The sequence below is a fragment of the Marmota flaviventris genome, chromosome 1 (assembly GCF_047511675.1).
Source record: "Marmota flaviventris isolate mMarFla1 chromosome 1, mMarFla1.hap1, whole genome shotgun sequence".
In the NCBI taxonomy this organism is placed as follows: domain Eukaryota; kingdom Metazoa; phylum Chordata; class Mammalia; order Rodentia; family Sciuridae; genus Marmota; species Marmota flaviventris.
In genome coordinates, this window is record NC_092498.1 from 90,097,929 (window position 1) to 90,117,905 (window position 19,977).

The 19,977-nt window shown below is 39.2% G+C and overlaps 1 protein-coding gene across 1 annotated transcript in view; it reads left to right on the forward strand.

The window, feature by feature from the left end:
* The window catches only part of Itprid1 (ITPR interacting domain containing 1), a 93,367-nt gene that overhangs the window by 3,196 nt on the left and 70,194 nt on the right, over window positions 1-19,977 (forward strand). The window contains exons 4-6 of the mRNA XM_027939721.2: window positions 14,470-14,521; window positions 16,946-17,032; window positions 19,002-19,204. Of these exons, the coding sequence (XP_027795522.2) occupies window positions 14,470-14,521; window positions 16,946-17,032; window positions 19,002-19,204 (342 nt within the window). The remainder of the gene's footprint in view (window positions 1-14,469; window positions 14,522-16,945; window positions 17,033-19,001; window positions 19,205-19,977) is intronic.

Sequence of the window (19,977 nt, forward strand, 5' to 3'; positions counted from 1 at the left end):
TTCCCTTGGCAAGCCCTTTGCTCATTGATCATATATTAAACTCAGCAGCTAGGATGGGAATATGGCTAGTTCTCATTTCTGCTTCGCAGATGAAGAATCTGGGCACAGAGTGGTCTAGGGCCATGATTTTTGGTCACAGCTGGTTAGAGGCAGGTGGAGGAACTGGAGGCCCAACCTTCCATGAGCCCCTCCATGCACTGGCCTCGGCCAGGATGCAAGAGCTGCGCACCGAGCTCAAGGAAGCCCAGAGTCACCTGGGAAATGTGGGTGTGGGCTCTGTATGGAAAACTGGTCACCAGAGGTCATGGAAAGGGTATCAGGGAGAAAAATGGTGGTGGAAGGTAAAGGAAGTTCAGAGGAGGAAAGGTGTCACTACTGGAGAAATTATCCTGCCAAAACTCTTAAAATCCTGATAGGATGCCAAGTGAACGTGCAGAAGGTTGTCAGGGCAGCCATAACAAATGAGTTCTAACCTGATGCTTAAAACACAAGAAATTTATTCTCTCAAAGTTACGGAGGCTGGACGTCCAAAATCAAAGTAGCAGCAAATCCTTCTCCCTCTGGAGAATCCTCCTCTGCCTCTTCCTCATTCCTGGTGGCTCCTGAAAATCCCTGGTATTCCTTGGCTTGTGGTTGAATCATTTTGTTCTGTCTTCACAAGGCCTCTTCTCCCTGTGTGTCTTCTCTTCTTCTGAGAACACAGGTCATTGAATTTAGGACCCACCCTAACCCAGCATGAACTCATCTTGACTAATCATACCTGTAAAATCCCTATTTCTAATTAAGCCCATCTTTAGAGGTTCTGGAAGGAAATGAAATTTGGGGGAACATTACTAAACTCACTCTAAGTGGAATTTATTCTGAGGCTTCTTCCTCATTGATTATTTCTGAGGCTTGGCACATGGAAGTGGTATTAAGAGCCAAAGGTCTTGTCAACTCAGTTCTAACTGGATACCTTAAAATACAAGAATTTATTCTCTCACAGTTATGGAGGCTGCACATGCCCTCCATGGAAAGCATTCTGCTGGGCCTATGAGCCCTGCACTGGGCCCAAATCAAATGGCTTCAGTGGTTCTGTTCCTGGGTTTCTCCCGAATCCTGTGATGGTCAAGCTGAGACCTCAGTCTGTTATGGTGATTCTTTGGCTTTTGTGCTCTTGTGTGGCTATCTACGGTCTCATTTTTATTAAGCTAGCATCTAGTTGACCCATTTTATACCTCATTCATCACCCTGTGCTAGGTAAAGCCTCTAACCTTTGGCACTTCAGCCTCTTCATCAGTAGAACTGAAATAGGAAGGAAATTAATGTGCATTGAGGGTGCACATGCTAAGTCTTTCCTGCATATTGCTTCATTTACCAGAACCATATTCTGAGGTGAATATTTCTACAATTAATTTTTTAAAAAAAAAATATTTTCTGAATTGTAGATGGACACGGTATCTTTTTTTTTTTTTTTTTTTTTTTTTATCTGGGGATTGAACCCAGTGCCTCATGCATGCTAGGCAAGCCCTCTACCACTAAGCCACCACTAAGCCACAACCCCCTGCCCCTACTATGATCAAATTTTGCAAGAAGAAAAAAGAGACTGAGAAAAGTTAAATACCAAAGTAGTTCAAATAAAAGATAAAGGAATTGAGATGTGAACTTGGACTGGTCTGTCTGTACAGCCTCTTGCCCTCTCTAGAAAATCAGTGGTATTTACTATACACGTCACACATGGCAAGACCTGAGAGCCCCAGCATCCCTGCCGGAAAGTCAGAGCCCCACGAGCAATGGGAGAGAGAGAAGGAGCCATGGGAACTGTCTCCAAAACTTCTCAATCAAGTGCACCAGCTCTCTGGGATCACTACATGGTCCTGAGTTTAAAAATTTTATATGGGACAACACTACTTTTTAATGTCAATCAAGTGTCTATGGAAATGCAGAATGGTCACATCTAGATCTTAAAATTGAAAAAAAGAAACATTTATCAAGTTAACCAATAGGTACAAACTCAATGAATAAGTTCATGAGTCCTGATGTATAGTATGGTGATTATAGTTAACAATCCTATATTGTATACTTTAAATTTGCTGAGGGGGTAGATTGTAAATATTCTTGCCTGAGGAAAAAAGTAACTGTGTGAGGTGATGGTTTGTTAATAAGCTTGATTGTGATAATCATTTCACACTATAGATTACACATACATATATGTATATACCTATATATGCACATACACATCAAAATACATTGTACACCTTGAACAGATATCATTTGGTCAATTATACTTTAGTAAAGCTGAATAAATATATCAAGTAATTCATCTGGAAAGCTCTAAGTAGTCATTTTGCTTAGATTTCAGAAATTTTAAATTAAAAGAAACTAAACTCTTATGAAATTTGATGTGACTGAAAAATTAATGCTTGAAACACTCTATGGTGGTTGTCTTTTTCTGATACTGTGTTTCAGATCTCCATACAGTCTAGACTAAAATAATGATTATATAGTGATTATTATTAATTATCAAATACTTATTGTGTATTTTAAGACTATTTCCAAGCACACTTCAAGCAAAATAGCAGGATGACTAACTTTATTAAATACTGAGGAAGTTAGATATTCAGAAAGGTTACAGGATTTGCCTAAAACTACACACCTGTGAAAGATAAGAGACATGATTTGAATTCAAGAGTGTCTGATTTCAAAGTTCATGCTTTTTCTATCAGAAACTAGTATGCCTTTCAACTTCATTAGCTGGTAGTTGGTGTAAATGAACTAATCTGCCTCTAAACTGCACTAATGGTAGTGGGTGTAAATCAACTACCATAAATTTTATCTCCAGATTGTCCTTACTTCTGTGAGTCAATTTGGGGTGACAGAAAAGAACTCTCCCTGAATTTAAGATTTTATGCTGAGACATGCTCCAAAATGTATTCCATTTAAACCTACAGGTACATAAAATAGATTTTAGTTTAAAGAAAATTGATTAACAACAGTTCTAAAAGTAAGAAAGAGGTTCAATACTATTCTGAAATTAATCTATAAATAACTCCTATAACTCAAATTTCTATCAGGTCTCAAGAGTCTATAAGTTCCAATTATGTTATTAAAAAAAATGTTGTTTCCCCAGTTTGGGTGGATTATTGCCACCATCTTGGTATCCTAGGATCTTTCTGCAAAATGACTCCAGTAGAATTTCTGGGAGCCATTAGATGTTTCAGGCATTTTCATGAATGAGTCCCCTTCACTGTCACTTATGCTACTCCAATAGAAACCTCTTTGGCATTACCTCATAGAAAAGTTGTCTTAACACTTCCTAAGCATCCTGTACTTCCACTCCCAAGGAATCACCATCATTGCATTTGAGCCCTTACACTGCTCTATTTCTTGCAGAATTTGTAGAAATGCTCATTTTCATTCTACTGCCTGACTCTATCACCTGGGGATTTAGGCAGTGATACTAGTGTTTTATGTTACATAAAATGCATGAAGGAAGTCATCTTTCAGCTTATTCCTGCAGTCCATATTTCTCCTCACACCTTTGACTTAGTCTGGAGACTGGAGAACAAACATGCTGTCCACTCCATTCCCTGCACACAGGCACAATGGTGCTGACATATCCCCTTTTGTTCCATTCTTCAGTTTTTAGCAAATACATATCAGATGACCCTACAAACTAGATGCTCCTTTAGGATTGGAGACAATGAAAAAAATAAATGTGGTGCTAAGATAGACAATAAACAATTAAGTAAATATGTAACAGCCAGGAACATAGGCATTGGGGAAGGCATTTCAGCAGCTGCCTGACAGAAGTGAAAGAGAAGGACATTTGCTTCTCTGGGGGAACTGGACTGTTCCAGGCACAGGAAACTACATGAGCAAATGCTGTGGGGTTGCAATATGCCGTTTGTATTCCAGGAAAACCAAGGAGGCTAAAATGGCTGCAGCTCAGAGAGCAAGGAAGAGAGTAGCAGGCCAGAGGTTAAACAATTAGCTAGAGCTGGTACAGTGACACATGCCTGTAATCTCAGCAGCTTGGGAGGCTGAGGCAGGAGGATTTTAACTTCTAGGCCAGCCTCAGCAACTTAACAAGGCACTAAGCAACTTATTGACACCTTGTCTCAAAATAAAATATAAAAAGGGCTGTGAATGTGGCTCAGTGGTTAAGTGCCCCGGGTTCAATTCGCAGTACTCTCCCCCCCAAAAAAATTAGCTAGAAGCAAAATAATTTAGGGCCATATATATCCCTATAAATACTTTGACTTTTATTCAGCATGACTCCTGGAAAAAAATTTAATTAAAAGGAGTGGTATGATCTTGATTCTTTCTTTCTTTTTTTTTTTTTTTTTAACAAAGAACAATTCAAAAAGAACAATTCTGCTATCTAGTTGGCTGCTATTTGGAGAACAGACTATAGGCAGTGGGGAGCTGGAAAAGGTAGAATCAGGAAGCCCAGTTAGGAGGCTAATAAAATAATTCAGAGGAGAGAGGATGGGGACTGACACCGGGGCACTAGCAGTTATTATAGAGAGAAGTGTTGGATTCTGGATTACTTGGAATTTAGGACAGGATATGTTGATGGAATAGATGTGGGGCATTAAAGACAGGAGAAGTCCAAGAGGACTCTAATGATTTTTTTCCCAGGCATCTAGGAAGATGGATGGCCATTTACGGAGATGGGAAAAACAATATAAGAATCAGCCTTGGGGTAAGAGATGAGAAACTCAGTAAGAGAAACTCAATGTTAGACATGTAATGATTCAAATGCTTAATAGATATCCAAACAGATACTACCAGGGAGGTAGTCAGAAATAAAAATCTGGAGTTAAGGGAAAAGTGACTGGTCATTTAGATGGTGTTTAAAGCTAGAAGATCAGATGAGATCATCAAGCAAGTGAGTATAGATGGAGGAAAGGCCAGGAAGATATGGGGAAAAATAACAGAGAGAAGGAGAAGGATTGGATTATGAGGTCCACAGAGAACCAAGAGGAAAGAGTCTGGAAGGAAAGTTGGTGTGTTAAAGAGGGAGCGATCAACACCATCAGCTCTTGATCATGGTTATAGATGAAGAGGAATGACAGCTGGCCCTCAGGTTTGGCAGTGGAAGCCATTAGTGACCTTGAGAAGGTCTGTGTTAGAGTAATGCTGGGGAGAAAGCCTACATGTACAGCCTTCTCATGGGAATTAAAGCAGAAGAAGTGGAGACAGAAAACTACTCTGAGACGTTGCGAGGTGAAAGGGAGCAGTGAAATGAAATTATAACTGCAAGAAAGGAAGACAAATGCAGATTTTCTCTGTTGTTGTAAAGGGGTAGGAGTTCTTCCCAGATTGTGGATTTTAACCCCTTGTTGCACATTTGATTGACAAGCGTTTGCTTCCACAGATGGCTGCCGCAGCAGGAGTACAGGGTAATAGGCATGATCAGTGACTGAGATGTACTAACCTGCTTGGTGCCTCTGCCTGGCCTTCTGTGGGACAAGCCTGGGCTCCCCTCTGGGACCTCTGCTCTTGGGGCTTTGCAATCTCTTCCAAAGAAACATTGCCCACCCAAACTTACTTGCTGACCAAAATTATTTGGGTCTTTCCTTTTGATGGTGCCAATACCTTCCCTTATATCTTCTTCCCATGTTAATTTCAATCACTGCTGAAGACTGTATGGGTGCCCCTGCTCATATCCCAAAATCAGACTAAAGAAATTCCTGAAGGATTCTCTTCTTACTTCTGCACTGTCTTCTGGTGAACATTAGGGCATTTTAGCTGAGTGCTCTCACAGCCTTCTTTTTAAATATCCCCATAGAATTTGCTGCTCAGGGTACATGGATGACTTACAAAGAAGAGCCTCCTGGTCATCCTTCAACTGTTTTCTCTTTTCCCTTTCCAGGAATCCCCACCACTGAGTGCAGAGTAACTCTGCTTAGTGCATACCAATGCACAAGCAGTTGATTCTCAGTTTGGTCACAGTCAAGATCCACAAATCTTCCTATAACCATAACCATAGGATATTCAGAGCCTCTGTGGGATCCGTCATGGTGCTCTAGGGATGATGGCCATGGGTGCTAACATTCCTCTTTCCAGGCCGCTGACTCGTTCTTAACCTCAGACTCTATCTAAGTATAAGCAAGCCCATAGAATGTATCCTGTTTGTGGCAAACTTGTTCCCATCACCAGAAAACAAATTAAATATCAGTACTACCCGACAATGAGAGTACATTGTCATTACAATGCAAAGGTAAGACACATATAATGAATGCATGCTTCAACACATAGGTTTATATAATTGGCACTGGTTTAACAACATATCCAAACATCATTATAAGTGAAGAAACTAGAACTATCTCCTTCAGCAAAAAAGGCAGTTTGGCTCAAAGCTCTGCTTGGTGCTAGTTACTACTTGATGGGTAACTAATTTATTTGTCCTTTTTTTGTTTTTTATTTTGCTTTCAATCTTCAGAAAAGAAGAGTAAAATTTATTTCCAGGAGGAATGTATTAAGTACTAAGAACTTAGAAAATAAAATTCTAAAACCCGTGCTCTATATCATAAGAAAAGGTCAAAATAAATCCAATTAAACAGACTAAATGTCCCCTTAAAGCTTCTCAAGAGAATATGTCTAGAGCAAAGACCTGTACTAGGTGAAGGGTACAAAAATGTAGAATATGAGACTTATACTCTCAGGAATGTCACTCACTTTCTAGGATCATCCCAATTCAAATGTAACCTACACCAACTTTTCTACAAAACCTTCTCCTCTTATCTCTTTTCATCATACTCCTGGTTCTTGACCTTCCTTCATCTAACTCCTCTTGCCTAAAAGTCAGTCCCATTCTGATAACTTCTCACAATTCTCTGGAGGCCTGAACCAAGCCCCATATTCTCTATGAAGCCCTCCCTGACTTCTGCCCTGAGACAGGATTTCTCTTCTGAACACCTGTAACATCCATTCTGGGCTCTAATCAAGAGGCAGTTCTTCTGTGCTGCCTCACATTATGAGAGATATGATCTTTCTCCCTGAAAACAGCTGTGATCCCTGCTAGTGTAGGAATCATCTCTCTCTAAATGTACCAAAGGTAGTCAATAAAAGAATCTTGGTAGAACAAAATGAAGATGAGGTTGTCAGGTTGAGAATCTCAGAAGTGAGATTTGAGCTAACCAATCAGAAAAAAATAAAGAGGCAGAGCAAAAATGTTTAATTTGGTGGAAATAAAAGGAATTTGAACAAAATGAGAAGAAAACTAAACAGGTGTGGGAAAGTAATCAAGCTGGAGCTATGGTTTCAGGCTAGAGAACAAGGGTAGAACCTTCTCTGCTACATAGGGTGTGGTCAGATTATAAATGTCTTTAAAATCCAGAATGAAGGAATCATGCTTGATGTCATAGGACTAGGATGGCACATCTCTAGTTCCTCTTCAAATGGATAGATAGTTGTAACCAGAATGAGGAAGATTTGGATGGAGGATCTCTGTTCCCCTGAAAAAGATGGCATGAATAATTTAGGATAATAATTGCAAGAAACCATATGTTACCACATCTCTGTTGTGGTGAGTTCTGAACTCAGTACAGTGAGGAGAGAAATGGCAGACCTTGGTGCTTATCTTGGCAAGGAGAAGAAGGTGCACATGTTGGGAAGAAGTTACAGGACTCAGGTTTGAGCTGACAAGGACTTATACTGGGCTTAACAGTGGAATGGGGAAGAAGAGTCTCACCATCTCAAAAATAAACAGATACCAGGGTGTGGGGAGAAGAGACCAGAATTCCATTTGCTTTAAGGTTTTGAGCATGAGAATCAGGCAGAATGTAAGAATCTCATTTTTGTAAGAATATGGGCTAATAATTTGCCAATGGAGACAATACACTGCTGACTGCCTTTACTAAGTATCGTTGTCATGCAGGAGTTAAATATGCAGAAAGCTGCAGAATGCTATTATTTTAGAGCCCTGCAAAAATGTGATTTGATTAGTCTATTGGACGATATTCCAAAGAACCAAATGTCTTCCATGAATCAGTCAGAAATGCTTAGGAAAACCAAAATAAAAAATGCTTTCTAAGCCAATAAAGGTGCTAATTAGTGCCTTCTGCATATCTAACTACATCTTCTCCAGTAATACATTTTGCAGGGTTAAGTGCGGTATCTGCTGCTTCAGATGGCAGAAGTCCGCCTCACAGTCGGGAGGGTGGCTAGAGACTCAAGCATCTAGAAGGGAATCAGAATTGGAATTTTAACCCGTGGAATGGGATGTACTGGATAGAGCAGGGACTTTTTTCTCACTTTAATTTTCCTCTAAACCGATCCTTAGGAAACTTGGGGATAGCAGGACTTAATTTGTAATTTTTTTTCTTCCTCCCCCAGTGCTTTTAGAAAATAAAATCTGGTTTTAAAATTTTAACAAGGGTATCCCAGAAGGAAGAAAGAGGTGAAAATATCAAACCCAAGCAATTAGAGAAGCAAGTGTGAAATTGGGAAGGGCCTAGCTAGCAGAGCTTTGTGTGGGAGATGCAGGTAGGCATCCAAGGGTCCCACCTTCTGCGTGGGGTATCCCCAAGCCTGATGCCTGCAGAAGCCTAAGGAGATCTGGGGTAACAGGAGCAGTTTGTCTGTCCTGGCATGGCCTTCCCTTTCTATCAGAGTCTTGCTCTAATCAGAAGCTTCCAGGAGCAGGCAGGTAATTGCTAATGAACAAAACAGGTAAGAGGGAGGCTGCAAAAAATTGGAGAACCCACTGCCTTTAACAGATTGCTGCCCCGAAGACACCTGGGCCTGTAATGCTGGCTTTTCCAAGTTTTTAGGCAAATCTAGGAATCCCAATCCCTGTGAGAACTGGCACATTGTGGGCTACCAGCTTCTGTGTCTCTGTTCAAGTTCATTATTGAAAACAGGCCAAGAGAAACAGGACCTGACCCCAACAAACCAATTCTCAGGCTCCAGGCAGCTTACCTTACAAATTAGCAAACTGGGAAAGGAGAAAAAAAAAAAAAAACAACTCTAACAGGCAAGGAATCACAGGCAAAACCAAAACCTCTTTTAACAGTCAAGTTTCTGCTCTGTGCAAGACTCTTAAGCTGCCCGAGTCCAAATGCCGAGAAGGCCAATCATTGCTTCCCCCATAACCAAGAAGTCAGCTCACAGAGACACCGTGAAAATAGCACTTGGTCTCCGAGGACCTAGAGAGCCAAGGAATGTAAAATGGAAATCAACCAGGGAACCTAATTAATTTTTGATGATTTTATCACAATTGAAAAAATCAGGCTCATCTTATGAATGTTTCAAAAATTATACCAGTTTTCCTTGGCTTGAGTTTCTCCAAAAAATCTAAGCTTGGCAGCAGAAAAGGCTAATGTCTGAATGCCTTGGCTACAGATAGACATTTGTGTCATTTTCAGCAAGATCAAGAAGAAAGAGGAAAGGGGTGTAGGAAAGAATGTAAGTGCTGTATTTCTTCATCAGTGATGGTGGGGTTCAGGTGAGGGGGCTAACATCCCTTAACTGTTGCTGATGGCGGGGAGTGGGGCACAGGATGTTAGCTGTGGGGTACAGGGGAGGAAGGTCCTTCTCCCTGCTTCTGCTAAAACCCTAAGACTTTCATATATGACAGAAACCCCCCACTGAGATCAAGCCAATCTGCTTCTCACTTCCTAGACAGCATGTTGACCTAGGACCTTCTTTTCTCCTGGATGCAACTTATGGTTTCCTGGCTACCAAATTGCTTGTAACAACAGTGGCAGGGCCTAGGGACGTGATCCACAGAGTGTGGCTGTCAGATTTGTGTGGACTCTGGGATCCATGAAGAAGTCCTGAGTGAAAGCCTCCAGATCCTACATGACTAGATTTTTTTCTGGATGACAAGATTTTCTGCAGGGCTAGGGTTTTTGAAAGTTCAGCAAGGCTGAACTAACTCCTCTCATCAATATCTGAAAATGGATCATTTCCTCTCTGACAGTTTGAGCAATTCATTATGGCCACCTTGGCAGGTCCCTGGCCTGGACATGCTCATCTGTTCACACTTTCTAAGAACCCTAGAGCAGTAGCAGACAACTGGAAAAGACAGAGAGAGTAATGAGGACTGTGGCACCAGAAGAACCTGCAGCCAAATGGCCAGGACTGTGGGAAATTTTAGGCAAGGAACACTGATCAGAAACTCCCCAGAATTCTCCAGATGAGCTCACTCAGGTACAAATGTAGGCTTACTTTATGTGTTACATGCAATGCTGTAGTTACAGGTAGTGCTGGTTAAGAAGGTGGGGGACAGGGGAAATAGGAATTTTTTGTTAGGGAAATAGGAAATTATATTTATTTTACCTTCTGTTTGGGCCACTTATTGTTTATTTCATCTTGGTATCAAGTCATTACAAATAGTTGCCTAAAAATTATACTGTGCTTGGATGGATGACATTAATGAATCTATGAACAGCAAAAGCTATTCTTTCATGTGACAACTTCAATCAATTGGCAGTGGTTTTATGAGTTGGAGTTGTGCTGAGACTGAGTTAGGTTCAGTAAGCAACTGTGCCGCAATGGATTAGTAACACCTAGAAGAAAGACCTGTGTATGGAAGTTGTCAAATCTTTCTCCTGGAGGTGCCTCATAGGGTCAAAAAAGAACAGAATGAAAGAAGGCATTCCCTATAATGTTTTATATTCCCTATAATGTATTTTCTTAAAGTTGTTGACATCTGAAATTTAGGTGCAGGACCTGAAATTTCTGTTTTTCTCAACTACTCACTCAGGAAGTTTAATCTAAACAAAGGATGGCAAATACACTCCATCTCACAAGACAATCCCAATCAGGTGTTGGTGACTATTTTGAGAGCCTATCCAGGCTCAGTGAGAAAGTAATGCAATTGATTAATGATGTCGCCATGGGCAGTGGGCTTGAAATTGAAGCACAGAGACCATCCTTATCTGTTTCAACCTTTGAAGTCAATTTATGTTTCTCATTCTATCTGACTGCCATAGTGACAGAGTCACATTTGTTTTGCAAGGCAAACATTTACTGTGCCTGTTCTTTCACTGTCTCTAAATGTAGTTGTATATTTTGAGCTTAGTTCAGAATACTCTATTTGCACACATCTTAACAATGTATCTCTGTCTTTTTCTTTCTGGACAAGTGTTCCTTTTTCCTAGCAGGGTAACTAAGCTTTTTAAAAAAAATCTGCTAAAAATGATGGATATTCCAGCTCTGATTTTAATTATTTCCTGTCTTCTATTGCTTTTGGTGTTGGTTTGTTCTTCTTTTTTTCTAGGGCTTTGAGATGTAATGTTAGGTTACATATTTGATAACTTTCTATTCTTTTAATGAAAGAGCTCAATGCAACAGACTTTCTACTTAGAACCACATTCATAGTGTCCCTGAGATTTTGATATATGTGGTGTTGCTATTCTCATTTACCTCTATGTCGTGTTGCTATTCTCATTTACCTCTAAGTATTTTTTAAAATTTCCTCACTGTTTCTTTTGCTAGTATTCAGGTGTTAGAGTAGTTTCTATTTTTCACTTTATCATTGATTTCTAATTTTGTTCCATTGTAATCTGAGAGAATGCAGGATTTACCTCTATTTTTTTTTTTTTTTTTTTTTTTTTTTTGCAAAGTGTTGCTTTGGGCCTCAGATATGGTCTGCTTTGGAGAAGGATCTGTATGCTGCTAAGAAGAAAGTATATTAAGTCATTGATGGATGATATATTCTATGTATGTCTGTTAAGTCTAAATTATTAATTGTATTTTTTAGTTCTGGACCTTTTTTATTTAGTTTTCATTTGGAGGATCTATCCAGTAATGAGAGAGCCATGTGAAAGTTACCCAGTATTATTGTGTTGTGGTCTATTTGATTATTGAAATTGAGAAGAATTTGTTTGATGTATGTCAATGCTCAATTGTTTGAGGCACAAAAACTTATGATTGTTTATGTCTTGTTGATATGTAATTCTGTTAAGTAGTTATGAAGTGAGATGGTATCAAACTCAAAAGTTTCTTCACAGCAAAGAAAACAATCAAGAATGTGAAGAGAGAATGGGAAAAAATCTTTGCCACCTGCACCTCAGATAGAACATTAATGCCCAGGATAAATAAAGAACTCAAAAAAAAAAAATTCTGAACACCAAAATAAATAAACAAATAAATAGTCCAATTAATAAATGGGCAAAGGAACTGAACAGACACTTTACAGAAGAATAAATACAGTTAACAAATATATGAAAAATGTTCAACATCTCTAGCAATTAAAGAAATGCAAATTAAAACTACACTGGATTTCGTCTCACTCCAGTCATAATTGCACAACAAAAAGTAACAATAAATGTTAGTGAGGATGTTGGGGAAAAGGCACATTCATACATTGCTGGTGAGACTGCAAACAGGTACAACCACGCTGGAAAGCAGCATGGAGATTCCTCAGAAAACTTTGAATGGAACCACCATTTGACCCAGTTATCCAACTCCTCAGTATACATATATAGTGACAGGACACATCAATGTTTATAGTAGCTCAATGCACAATAGCTAAGCTATGGAACCCAACCTAGGTGCCCTTTAACAAATGAGTAGATAAAGAAAATGTGGGGTATATACATAATAGAGTATTAGTCATAAAAAGAATGACTTTCACCAATAAATGGATAGATCTGGAGATTATAATGCTAAATGAATTAAGCCAATCCAAAAAATCAAAGGCTGAATGTTCTCTCTGATATGCAGATGCTAACACACAATAAGAGTGCAGGGAGAGGAAAGAATCAAAGTTGATTGAATTAGACAAAGAGTAATGAAGGGAAGAGTGGGAGGATGGGAGTAGGAAAAACAGTAGAATGAATCAGACATAACTTTCGTATGTTCATATATAAATAAACCACCAGTGAAAGTCCACATCATGTACAACCACAAGAATAGAATCCTAACTAGAATAAGTAATACTCCATGTATATAGAATATGTCAAAATAAACTCTACTGTCTATATCTAAAAAGAATAAGAAAATGTGATTATTGCTATAAAAATTATGGAGATCCCTATTTTCATCCACCAAATTTGACATTCTCAAACAAGTTAGTTCATGGATAACTTAAAGCCTACATATAGACCACTGCCCCCCTCTACCACCCAGACAAGAATTCTGGCTCCAAATGAAAGCTCTTTATTATTTTCAACATTCTTTCATATATTTTAATCACTCGGCTTTGTTCATCCAAAACTTTTTCCAACCTGCATTCTCTTTCTTATGATGAAAAACTTCACGTTCTCATAGAAGTACAGGGTGGGGACACTTCCCAGTGTTGTGCATGTTCCACATTTGTACCCAAGAAAGCCATGAGGGAAAGTAAGTGATAAAATGTACCCATACTGGGAATAGTTCCTTTTGCAGATGTCAGCTGCATGTGGTGTCGTGACACACAGTGTGATACTGCAAGAGCCCTTGAATGGGCCTCGGATATCTAATACATGTTCATCCTAAGATATTCTGTCCTCAGCTCCACTGCCCAGCAAATGGACTGTCAGCATCATCGTTCTCATATTTATATATTTGCTCAAAAACTTTTCTTGGTTTTTCATGTCCTGATGTATACTTATAAACTCTCGTTTTCAGTTTTCAAATCAACTACAAGATATTCTATTAGCAATATGTTTTTTTAAAAAAAGAAGATATGGCATTTTTAGTGACCATGAGAAATGTATTTAATCTCCCTGAGCCTCAGTTTTTTTCTCTATTATGTGGGAATAAGAACAACAATAAAAATGTTGATTTTATTTCGTGGTTTTATTGTAGAAATTGGGATTATGCATGTAACGTGCTTAGCTGTTGCTTGAGTAGATTATACTAAATACATTGTGCTAAATAGATAGTATGCTATTGCTAAAATCAATAATACAGGTAGTAACAAATTCCTAGATCTGTTACTCTTGATCATGTACTCATTAGTAAATTTTTGTGAGTCTCAGTTTCCTTATTGGAGAAATGAGGATATATCCTAAATCAAATGGCTTTTGGATGGATTGGATGGTACCCACTAATGGAAGATGCTCAGTAAATGCCAATTCCTTCCTGTGTTCCTTTGCCTGCCCGGGCTGTGCTTTTGATGGGCCACAGGTTCCATGAGAGAGCCTCCCCACGTGCTCTGCGATCTAATCAGACCAGTCTCAGACCTTCCTCTTTTTACAGATACCTTTTTCTCTTCTTTAGTGGTGATACGTCCTTTCCATTCTTCAAATTCACTTCATTCTTAAACATCCAACATAAATCCCATTTCCACCATTGAAACCTCCACTGATTCCTCCATTCGCTCCTGACTTCTCGCTTCATTGAACAAGTACATTTCTTCCAGGGCTTTGTCCTACTGTTTAGCCATTCATTATATTCTGTCTTGTTCACTCCTGACATACCTTCTCTTCCATGCTTATACAACCCGGGATTTGGAAATTCAGTCCCACATTGTTTCATTCGGATATAAGAAAATCTCCCATGAGATAAAAGAAAATTAAGTTCACCTCTACTGTTTTTTTCTTCCAGTTTCTTTGCATGAACAAGGAATGGTTCAAATGACTGTGAAAGACTACATGAGGTAGGTAGCAGAATCAGAGTTCCTTCTCCCCACTATGTTACATCTGAATCTTTCCTAAATGAAGTAGAAGTGAAGAAGTTTCTCAATAATACCATGGATCCTAGGCTCTCACGAAAGGTCACACTGGTTGAGTGCCTGGAATGTGTTCACTAACCTTGGAGAATTAGAGATTCCTTAGATGTCATAAAGGAACAAACAAATTAAATCAGCAAATGCTGACTTGGGAGGTGATTTAATTAGAACCTGTGCCTCAGTGACATTTTACTATAGTACAGCTATTCATAAAGACCTGTTCATATGACAGTTGTATTTATACTTTCATTTGGCCAATGTTATTAATTATCATGATATTTACTGGATAATAATGCAGACAATTTTCAAAGTAAGATTGAAAGTAGTGAGAGTCTCTTGATACAAGGAGAGACTAAATCTCAAATTGTGGTTCCCAGACCAGCAGCACCAGCAGCACCTGGGAACTTAATAGAAAAGCAAGTTCCTGAGCTCCCTCCCTGCTCAGACTTACTGCACTACAAACCCTTGAAGTAGGGTTCAGAAACAAAGATGTGTTTCTTCAAGTCTTCCAGATGATTCTTGGGCATACTCTAGTTTATAAAATGCTGGGATAAACTCTGAGATCTCCTGAGTTTAGGAACTCTGCTTCCTGGGCTCTCATTCTTGCATTTTTGAGATAATTCCAACTAGCCAGAAACCATTGCTATATCCCTCGTACTTCTACAGTTCACACTTTGTTTTAGTCAGCTTTTTCACTGCTGTGACTAAAGGACTCAGCCAGAACAATTGTAGAGGAGGAAAGGTTTATTTGAGGGCTCATGGTTTCTCCATCCATAGACAGCCAGTTCCATTCTTCAGGGACTCGAGGTGAGGCAGGGTATCATGGTGGAAGAGTGTGGTGGAGGGAAGCTGCTCACATGATGATCAGAAAGCAGAGGGCAAGAGAGGTATCTACTCTCCAGATACAAAATATATACCCCATAGCCACGCCCTCAATGAACCACTTCCTCCCAGCCACACCCACCTGTCTCCAGTTACCACTCAGTTAACCCCATGAGGGATCAATTCACTGATTTGATTAAGGCTATGACCCCATCTTTCTCCTCCAAAACATCTTGCATTGTCTCACACATGAGATTTTGGGGGACACCACATCTAAACCATAACACACTTTAAATGCCATTTTTCCTAATATTTTTCCTCCCTTTAAGGATTGTTGTTTTTGTTTCTTGTGGAATCATAGAGTAATATAGGATCACAGGAAGCTCCCAGAAAACTCTCTATTTTCTCAAAAAGGAAGATGAGAGTTGGATTCTGTGATCAGCTCTGCTCCCTACCCCCACCCCTACTTTATTAGAAGAGTGACTATACATGAATTCTTCTGGACTCAAGGCCAGAGTTGCTCCTGGATGTCTCTGATGAACATTACAAAATAAGATGTGACCCATAAATGCAAAATGAAAACTAACTTAAACAGGGTTGCTATTAACGGAGATGAATCAATAAATGAAAGGATATTTATGCCGCTCCTCAAGAGTCAATAGTCTTCTGGAGTTCATATTATCCAGAAACATGCTCTTTCTCAGTCTTCATGAAAAGAAGCAATTAAACAAGGAAGTGGCAAGCCCCAGCTCTTCTTCCTAAATGTGGACAGAACAAAGACAAATTCAGCAGCCCAAGTAAGAGAACTCAATGTCCTTGGGAACACTGCCCTCTGCATTGGAGTCTTTAATAAATTCTAATTGTATTGTCTATTGTGTTTGAGGATGCTAGATGTGACCCATGGTAGAGCCAAGATTTATAAAACTGAACTACATAATAATAATGTTCCACTTTCCTTGAAAGTGCTTTCAAATGATTTGCAAATGCAGACCTATTGCACAGAGTGACTCATTTTTTTTCTTTTCAGTAATAAAGGAGTTTGTTACTGTTGCATATGGATGGCCACAAGAACCCTGGGGACAGCACTTCGAGATTTTTCTCCATGCAATATGAAATTCTTTTCCATTATAGAATTAACATGGATTTGCTTCAGTGACTGTTCCCTGTGCCTATTTCAGCACATAATTTTAACTTCTTCCCCAAAGTTGGAACCTAACAAAGCTGTGTTCCTGAAAAGGTTCCCCAATGATTTACCATCTGTCAAGAGTATGACATTCTGTCACCTTTATAATGAGCGGTAGCTGGGCACCTAACACTTAAATTCTCACACCTGCTATAACACAGTGCTCTGAAAAGAGAATCAGGCCCTGGGCTGCACACTTGGTCTCTTCAAAGTTGTGGTCTTTGGGGGAGGGTTGTTAGAAACTAAGAGAAATGCACGTTTGCTCTGGAAGGGAAAGATTGACAATGACCTCCCAGGAACTACCTCAATCAACACATCTCATGTTGGCATTCCCCCCTTGGTTGTAGGTCTCTGCATCAGTTTTCTGAAAATCCCACCCTATCCAGAGGAACCAGTTTCAATTCTTGCCATTCTACCACAAGTATACCACAAAGGTATGTGATTTCCACACATTTTTCCTCCAGAAATACATTCTGGGCAACAACCAATTTTATAAAATTAAAATAAGGACTTGAGAAAAACTTGCTGAATGAACGGATGAGAGAATAAACAAAGGACTTCCAAATTCCAATTTGCAAGAACAATAGTGATATGGAAAACAGACTAAATATCTGTTAATGTAAAAATGGCCAAATAAACCATTGGCCCATTCATTTTATGGAATTTCATGCAATGATTAAAAAAGTAGGCAGAGATATGCCCTGTATATACAGTTTATACCCTGTAGATCTGCACCTATTAGAAAGATCTTCAAGGCATATCTTTTAAGGGAAAAAAGCAAGATGCAGAAAGATACATAGAGTGTGTACTATTTATAAAACAAGCTAGTGAGATCTGCGGAGCATGTATATAGCTACGTAGAATAATGTCCAGAAGAATATACATAGGTTTAGGAGGAAAAGGCTCAGAATTACTGGGGACAATGAGGAAAGTAAGAAAGATATTTGTGTGTAATATTATAATTTTTAACATGTTAAGCGTATTTTAAATATTTCTTGCAAAATTCAATAAAAAATTTAAAATAGTGATATTTTCATAATGATTTGAAAAGATTTTAAATAACAAACCAATCAATAATTGCATTATTGGCCATGAGATTGTACCTTTGGGACGCAGTCACTACCTTTGTTCATTTTTGTGCCATAGGTGTCTAGCATAGAGGCTAGAACATGACAGACACTCAATAAATATTTGCATAAATGGGATGAATAAAAATTTGTGCAATAAGGTCAATAGACTAAAGGATTAAGTCTTCCCCCATATAATTTAGACTTCTTGCCAGATTTTTTTTTCTCCCTTGAACCTCCTTTTGTTCCTATGTCCATGTCATTGACAGATGGGCACTCCCAGTTCTTCAAGTAATTTCTATGACTAAATGTACAAGCCAAGCCATTTCAGTTCCCATTAAAGGTTGCTGGACTACCTTTTCTTACTTAACTGAATCAAGAGGCAAAGCACTAAATATCTATGTTACTTGGAAAGTGTAAATGTGTTGCCGGTGGTTTCATTAAGCAGGTCTGGCCATGAGACTAAAAGCTCATGACCATAAAATCATCTCAACTATTGCAAATAAGCTCATTAGTGTTGCATGTCAAGGTGAACACTAGCATCAAACAAAAAGGGGAAAAAAAGAAGAAAGAAGAAGTAAAAAGAGAAAAAAGCAAATATGGTAAAACCTCATCAAAAGTTCTGATTCCCAGAATCCATGAGTTTTAAAAGTTCCAACTCAAAAAAAGCTCAACAACTGGGAAGTGAACTAGTATACATAAATACAAATTCCAGATAACGGATATTTATCATTTTCAGTGACAAAGTGGACTAGAACAATTTGATACAAACATTTGTTTATCAACCAAGTCCAAAAAAAGAAGAGAGACAGAACATGTGAATCCTACCTAGGGACTTAAAATCATTATTCATAAACATGAGCCCTGGGGTTCTGCATTTAATATCCTCAACAGATTTATGTAGCTGAGTATGCCCCACACTAATACTCTTTAAAAATATTCTTCTGCGAGTCTTCTGTTGACATTTTTTCCCATTTTTTCTCTTGCCATCAATTACCACTTCTTTGTGGTTGACAGTGCACTATCTCTGGCATCCATTCCACAATCTTCCTGCACTGTCTAATTTAACATTTGCTCTTGGGGAAATAAAAAAGCCAGATGGATGAACTCGTGGTATTGTATGTAAAGTATAGGCAAGCAGTCCCTCGGTGCAGAGACTGACTGTCCTTTAAGTAAGTATATATGAACGCTAGTGAAGGCACCATCTGTCTGTTCAGGTTCCTCTTCCGCTCAGTTTCTGGAAGTTTGGGTGACTAGAAAACTGTGGCTTAGGCTTCAGTGAGGTGTTATGGATAAAGGGACTCATATATATGTTCATTTTTTTTTTAAATCACAGCATTCCTGAATGGCTGGAATTTTGGGAAAAAGACCCAGTGGAGATTCTCTTAGATCTGGGGTTTGGCGCTGACGAGCCAGACATCTGCACGCAAATCCCAGCCAGATTCCTTGGTTGTGGCTCAGCAGCCAGAGGGATCAACATCCGTGTTTTTCTTGAAGCTCAAAAGCAGCGGATGGACATTGAGAATCCTAACTTGTATGGTAAGTGAGGACCTTGTGAGCACCTCAGCAAAGGCAGTGAGTGGCCGGGTGGACCACAGTATTAAAAGGACAGACTAGTAGGCTGTGTGTAGTAACATTCTGTTCTTTTCGCACAGTAGCTTAAAGCAGAAGAGATTTCTTTCTTGATCAGTCTACATTTCCACTGTGGGCTGGTTGTATATTTGGAAGAAGGATTGATTTGCTCCAAATTGTCCTCACTTGAGGAATTGCTCCCCACCCCCACCCCACATACCACCAATATGGAATGTCACTAGTAGCAATAACAGGAAAAGGGTAGAAATGGAAAGCCATAGTTAGCACTTAAATCCTCTGCCCATAACTACACATATCAGGTCTTCTCAGATTCCACTGGCCAGAACATGTCATAGGCCTACATAACCCCAAGATATAATCCTGCCATATGCCCCTGACAAGAGGAAAACTGGTAATACTGGTAATAATATATACCATAGCCACATACCCAGGAATCAGAGAAGCCAAGGTCTGACAAGGCTTATCTGGGTCATTAGGTGACACCTTAATTTCTCATCTATGAGGCTTAGACACACACCATTGGCAACCTGAGCTATAAGTGGTAGTTATTAATCTGTCATACCTGCAGATTTGTAGACTAGCTCTGCCTAATCTTTATAGCTATTGTACATTGTTCTGTTTCTCCGACTGGTCATCAGTGGAAGACTTTTCGTTAGGACATTCCTGAGGATATTCTTGAGGTACACATACTGTGCTTGAATAATTTGGAGGGAGGATAT